Source organism: Amblyomma americanum, chromosome 5 (assembly GCF_052857255.1).
Source record: "Amblyomma americanum isolate KBUSLIRL-KWMA chromosome 5, ASM5285725v1, whole genome shotgun sequence".
Lineage (NCBI taxonomy): Eukaryota > Metazoa > Arthropoda > Arachnida > Ixodida > Ixodidae > Amblyomma > Amblyomma americanum.
In genome coordinates this window covers 204,795,457-204,802,325 of record NC_135501.1, presented here as the reverse complement: position 1 = coordinate 204,802,325, position 6,869 = coordinate 204,795,457, and the positions used below count along the sequence as shown (strand labels likewise).

At 48.3% G+C, this 6,869-nt stretch overlaps 1 protein-coding gene across 1 annotated transcript; it reads left to right on the top strand.

Annotated features, from left to right (window-relative positions):
- The first annotated feature begins 4,966 nt into the window (after positions 1-4,966).
- Positions 4,967-6,065, top strand: LOC144135529 (beta-1,3-galactosyltransferase 5-like). Its single transcript, XM_077668173.1, has one exon. It carries the CDS (start codon positions 5,037-5,039, stop codon positions 6,063-6,065), a length of 1,029 nt encoding a protein of 342 aa, XP_077524299.1. The 5' UTR covers positions 4,967-5,036.
- The last annotated feature ends 804 nt before the right edge of the window (positions 6,066-6,869 follow it).

The window sequence follows — 6,869 nt, the reverse complement described above, 5'->3', positions numbered from 1 at the left end:
CCGCGAGTCAGCCGCTGGCGCATGCGCGTTACTGTCGACTACATGCCTATTGAAAGGCGCTTTGCGCTGACGCACTTATCAGCGATAGAAAATCCCCCCTTAGTGACAGTGCACTGCGCCGCGCCGCTGCTTCCATGGACAGACAGCACGTCGTCTCGTTTCTTGCGGCCACACTTTTTTTTGTCTGCCCCTGGTGCAGCTCGATGATGGGATACCAAGACGGCTTTAGACGCGCAAGCTTTGCCATGGACGTGCATTGTATACACCTTGGGCGACGTTTTTTTTTTTGTTTCTTATCCAGCAGTTAAAACAAACGGACTAAAAAGGTATGAACCATTTTCACATCCCTTTGTGTTAATTCAAAAATCTAAAGGGTTCCAACTTCCACGGAGTGAACGAATTGTCTTCAAGAACTGTACAGGCAGTTGTGCATAATACACCCAAAAGGCCAGAGACTATACGTTCGATTTTTCTGATTTTTTCTTCTGCAGCGGCTCTAGACTGGTCATACTGTTAGCCCTTGCACAAATGCGAACGGGAAGACACGAGGACGAACACACAGAGACAGGGCCGGCGCCAACTACCTCCTGAGTTTATCGATGGCATTTACCGAGTTGGTAATTGGCGCCAGTCCTGTCTGTGTGTTCGTCCTCGTGTCTTCGCGCTAGTTCATAATTGTGCAGTCATGTCTCTTTACAACCAACAAACTCAGACAAGTATTTCTAGTTAGCTCTTCATGCGTTGCTCTTATTTTCTTGCGTGATTGCTTTTGCTAACGTCTATGTGACGTGTTCGCCGTCCTAACGACGGCGGGTAGCAGTTTCCCCAATGGACGTTAAAACTCCCATAGACATCACGCGGATGTTCAGGATGTCCGCAGGACATTCAAGGGATTTCCAGTGCCCATTGGGTTTGCTTCACCTCTGAGCTCGCTGGGATATCTATACATCGGAAGACATGGAGTACGATTGTGGACACACCGAGGTCGTGAACCGACGCCCAGAAGGGAAGCTCCGCAGGATATAGAAGGCGTACGCCGGGCCTGACGTCGCCGAGCATCTCAGCAATATATACAAACTGCATTGGGCAAGCATTTTCGTGCACTTCACGTGGCTGTCGCGGTCGCAGATGACGTGAATCCCTTCAAAATACAAACTAGCGGCCTGACCTGAACAGCTGGTTTTCCTGGGCAAGTTAAGGAGGTCCGCACCAACGCCATAAGGAATATCCTATCTGTTGATGTGTCGAGCCGGGCAACCTTTGACACCTGAAGGCCGTACCGAAGTTCGGCAATATACAGGGGGACCCATTTTTCGACGTCGGAAGTACAGCGGTATACCTGTCATTTCCGCCGACATGGAGCTAAACGGTGAGCTACCACAGTTGCTGTAACCTAGTGTGCGTATTACTGGCATTCACTGCTTTGGACGGTCGAGGTGTGTGAAGAAGGTCGTGTTTGAAGTGGAGAAATTACCACCGCGTGTAAAGGTAGAACTTCTGAGGCAACTTGTATCTTCCCATATGTGCCTATTTAACTTTTGTAATGCCACGAATGTCAGAGGCTTGGGCGTCAACTTTGTGCAGAAGCACGACAATATGCCGCGTTGCGCAGACATGCGCGAACTGCGATAGGACGCATAAGGCAACCTTGAAGGCCTGTCCAAAGCTTAAGACAGAAATTAAAATACTAAAGAAAATGGTAAGGGATCGCTCCACGCACAAGGGGGAAGCCAATTCGGTCATCTTCGCAGAACACGCTCACGCAAGCGCAAGTCGATCACTGCAGACCGCGGTGCAAGCTGCACGTGCAGAGGAACGGCTCAATACTCAGTTGTGCAGAATCCATAGCCTGCGCCTCCACCAAGGCCGTATTTAGCGAGGTGTCCACTGCGGAATTCCGGCATAGTGATTCTACAAAATGTGTAATGTGTCAATTACGTCCACCTTAATCGGTCTGCCCTGTGCAGTTTACAAACCTCAAATATTTGTCATCAATATAGAACTGCAGTCTTTCGATGATTTTTTTTACAGTATTACTTGGAACTTAGATTTTCAACGAACGGAATAGGAATTTCGATTTTCGATTTTTTTTTTTTCAACGAACGAAGGCCTACATCAATATGTTGCTTTCAGAACAGTCGTCAGGGCACTTCAACATGCAGCGCACTCCACCACACTGCACGTACCCGTTACGTACAGATATCCCAGGTCTAACGAAAAAAAATGAATAACGCTATTTCTTTTTGCTCAAATTCGGACTTGATAACTCTTTTTATGCACTCGCCGCGCCATTCTTTCTCAATTTTCTTCACTTCATTTCTTCCTCTCAATTCTTTTCTCCCTGCCTCTTTTAATTTCTTTCTTTAGACCAATCTCATTGATTGATTGATTGATTGATTGATTGATTGATTGATTGATTGATTGATTGATTGATCGATCGATGATCAGTATTTCCAAAACTGTATGAACAAGTCGGCAGTACCCGCATGCAAACAAAAGGAAATGCGCCGCCGCGAGCACACTAGACAATAAAACTTCACGAGAGATGCTATAGACGGCGAATTTTGAGCATTCAAAAAGTAAATCAATCGAATGCAATACGGTTCAGCCCATCTGGATTCACCGCATGTTGTCCTTTGTCAATCACCGCAGCCGTACTCAAGCGGTCACAGAACGCGACGAGCTTACGGGTTTCCCATCCTTTGGCATTTTCTATACTTCATTCGTCTTCGTGTCTGACATTTTTTGAACTTCATTCGCCCCGCACTGTCTTTTGCGGTCTACTTTTTTTTCCACTCTTTCATCTTCCCATTCCCCTTTGCCCTCCCTCTCACACTCGCCACAAAGGTTTCCCAGTCCGGTATCGACGCGTTGTCCGCCCTCTCCCGTTTCCCCCGCCTCGATTTTCATCCAAAGCATTCCGACGGACGGCCAGCAAAAGCGGCCTCGAGGCCAGCGGACCCATCGAATGTCAGTAACATATACCCGCACCGCTCGAGCGGGCGCCTAAATCCGGCCGGCGGTCCGTGTACGGTTGTCAAATCCCATTAGCCCTGTAGCATGGCAACGGGGTCGACGGGATTAAGTTTACCCCTACGCGCTCACACTAAAACTCGAGTGGCGGACCCCGGGGTATGCACTCGCAAGAGCTTCCAGGCAGGTGCACACGCCAGTTAGGCCCCTCCGAAGAAAAGTGTTTCGAGAAGGGAACAATTAAGACTTTCGTCTCATCATGTGCGCGTATCGACGCAAACAAGGAAAAAAGTGACATCATACTCACGTGGCCGTGTTGTTCATTACCCCTTGAAGCAGCGTGGTGACGTTCTGGGCTACGCTTCCTTGACCGTCCTATACTGGGAGCATAATTCTTTTCGAGTATCCGCGCGTGTACTGACGACGTAAGGAGCATGGAAACATACGCTCGGCTCACATCTCGAAGAACCGCATCGTAGTGCCTGCTCTCGACGATCACCCGTCCAGACACCAGTCACACGCCGTTCTTATTCATACTGTGAAGACTCAATGTGGATGCTCTTCCGTCGAGGCAAGGTGACGTCTTTCCGATTCTCTTTGGCAACTCGAACGTGAGGAGTGTGATAGCTGACGCGAAGCGAATGGAAGAACCGGAATATCTGCGGACTGCTTCAGTTAGAAATGTAGAACCTTTTTAGAAGAAGCTGGTGAAAAAATCATTCTAACAAGCGTGTTTAGTTTAATCTGCTTGGATTATGTAGGCAGTCATGACGAGGTTGGCAGATTAGAAAAAAATTATTTTCATATGTACACATGCCAAGGTTACCGGATACACTGACATTTAGAAGTAGACATGACGCTAAGCATGTAAGGCGAGCCAGTTAAAGAGGTGCCATAAGCATCTTTGAGCAACTTGACATCGTTCCTCAATCACGATATGCCCACATAACGGATGATTACCACAGAACGCGTACTGCTTCAAGTTCACGCCCATAACCAAATTAGTTAAGTGGTCATTAATCCATGCCACGTGGCAATTAATACATCAAGGGGCACATTTCAACATGCTACCTTGTTTCAGGAACTGAATCAGCACAGCTTAGTAACTTGAACAAAAACTAAGCGAAAAAAAGAGCAAATGGAAATCCCAAGCAAGAACTAAAACTTAATTCTCGATTCGGAGTGCGATTAGAAAGCGATTTTACACTTCCCTGAAAACTACTGCGCTTGCTTTATTTCAAAGCCTGTCGGACAGGAATAGTGCATTTGAAGGGTAGTCAGTAAATTTATCCTGGACAGAAACAGGGATACCTGACCTCTACCGATTGAGGCACCTAGAATCGAAGTCACGTGGTTTGCATCGCAGATTTCTCTACCTAGTCGTTTTATCACCTTTAGATTTTTTTTTGCAAGAACCCGTGAGAGCTAAGTAGAAAAATGGTATTGGATGCAAACAGTCCAGGCAGATGTGGCACTATTCTTCGCAGCTGTCAGCCTTGGTGGAGTCAGGATATCACATTAGAACCACGCTTGGGCTTCGACCTAAGCACGTAATTTCGCCCTTTAGTTCATCAATCATCTTTCAGTTGAAAAAAAAAAACAACCCGCCCATTCCGCACTTATAAGTACGTATAACAGTGTGTGGAAGGCTTCAATGTAGGCACTTTTTCCACTGAGCAACTGAGTCTGTTGCAATGAAAGTTTCGTCGAATTACTGATGCCCATCAGGTTGTGCTGCGTTATTCTTACCCGTTTCACCTTACTCTTTTCTTCCCGTCACCCTCGAAACTAAAGGCGAGAAAAAAATTATGCTTACGCCATCTTCAGGCGTCCGCGATAAGTAGATGTTGTTCCTAATCGCGAGATTTTGTATGCGAAACCTTGGATGGTCTATGCAAGGCAGAGAGTATATTACGCTTGTTCTTTTGTCTGCAGTAGCCCTGTTAGGAATCATCTGCTTCCTAAATAGTTGTGTTGTGGAGGACTACGGAAGCCCCGTGTCAGATTTGCCGGACATCCGTCGAACACGTTCGAAGTTCCTCCTGAGGCCCCGGCTCAAAGAAATGCGTGCACACGTGCACACCGAGCACGCTTGGAGCAACGACCTGTGGGATATCCTGTTCACCTGTACTACTCAGCCCGTCGTAGAGTCAGACAACGTTTTTGTGGTAATTGTCGTCGCATCCGCGCCCTCCAACGTGCGGCGACGCAGTGCCATCCGATCGACTTGGGGTCAACGTCGCCATCTATCGGAGTCCAGGATAGGCAAGGGCACGTCCATGAGCGTCTTCCCTGTGTTTCTGGTTGGTGACGTTGAAGACGTTTCAAACAGGCGGTTAGTATACAAGGAAGCCACGGAGTTTGGCGACATGCTCGTCGGCCCTTACTTGGACACTTACCGGAATCTAACGCTCAAGACGGTCCATGGTTTCATGTGGGTTGCCGAACGCGTGAGGCCCACCTTCGTCCTCAAGACAGACGACGACTGCTTCGTGAACGTCGACATCCTATTGGAAGTCTTGATGGAAACACTCGTCTTTCAGTCCGAACAGGTGAAGACAGCTTCCGAACAGAAAGTATCAACGTATAAGACGTCTTCAGGCGACGCAGCTGATACAAGGTACTTGCCATCTGCTCCTAGTTACAGAAGTGCCACGCGAGCCATCTCCAGACTTCCGTCCCCGCTGTACGTCGGCAACGTCAGGTGGGCAAACAAGGTGGTCAGGAACCCGACGAGTCGTTGGTTCGTCTCCGAGCAAGACTACGCCAAGGTCCAATACCCGCCCTACGCGAGCGGAGCGGGCTACGTTCTCGACGCCCGGGCGCTGGATGTCCTCACGAGCAACGTGAGGCGGATCAGGCCTTTTCCGAACGAGGACGCCTACGTCGGAACAGTGCTCAGAGAAGCCGGTGTGCGTCCCGTGCAAAGTTACAGGTTCGTGCCTCAGCCGTCGGGCTTGTGGACGTGCAACTTCCTCTACATCGTGGTCATCCACGGAGTGTCCGAAGACCAACACGCCAGTCTCGTCGCCAAAGTGAAGGACGCGAGGCAGCAGTGCCGCGATGTGGAACGCGACGTCGGTTGGGACTAGAGTGAAAAAAAAAAACGTTTTGACGTGTCGGCATGGGGCGTCGTAATGTGGTACGCTATATAAGCTGAACTAGTTGAGCGGTGGTCATTGTCAACTGGCTTTCCGCTCGTTGTCACTCGCTTCCCGCTCGCTACTGGTCTTGCTTGGCTTACGGCAGCACAGGCTAAATTCTAGGCCGTTGTTTATATGACCAGGTGCGCAGCAGTGGCAAAGTGATTTCAAGTCCAGGATTCTTGGACATCAATTTTAGTTGTGAGGTAAATGCGGTATATTGTAACGTATTGCTGCGGAAATATTGAAAGTAATGGCCCGTTCTTCTGAAGCATAGCGAAATCTTTTTCTTAAGTCTGTCAATCGCTCATATCGTGTGATTAAGGTTATCATAGAAAATCAATGGGGAACGTTTTTGGAGACAGCAAGTAGCATAAAAAATACAAGCCTGCCGAGGGGAGATCTGCGGATATATTCATTGTTATAGTGGAATATTCCTATAAATGAAAAAAAAATCCGCTCATAAACATCATCCCGTAGAAAGCCATGCTTGTTCCGAATGTCTGGGTATGAAGAGAGGGCCTGATAAAACTGAATAATAACTGAGCCTAATGTTGCAGTTTTAGGCCGATCTGTAAATCGGATTGGAACTCTCACCGAAGACACCGACGGCAAGTACAGGCGTGAAGACTCAAGAATGCATGCATGCACTTTGATCGGAGACCATGTGGCGCCCTTCCCAAGCGTGTATATAGCTCCCGTGGGAAAACTGCACGCCTCGCTGAGCAACAAGCAGACTGTCTGTGCAGACTG

Bases quoted from the DNA above. Each gene is read 5' to 3' on its own strand.
- LOC144135529 (XM_077668173.1), top strand. From the start codon at position 5,037: ATGCGTGCACACGTGCACACCGAGCACGCTTGGAGCAACGACCTGTGG.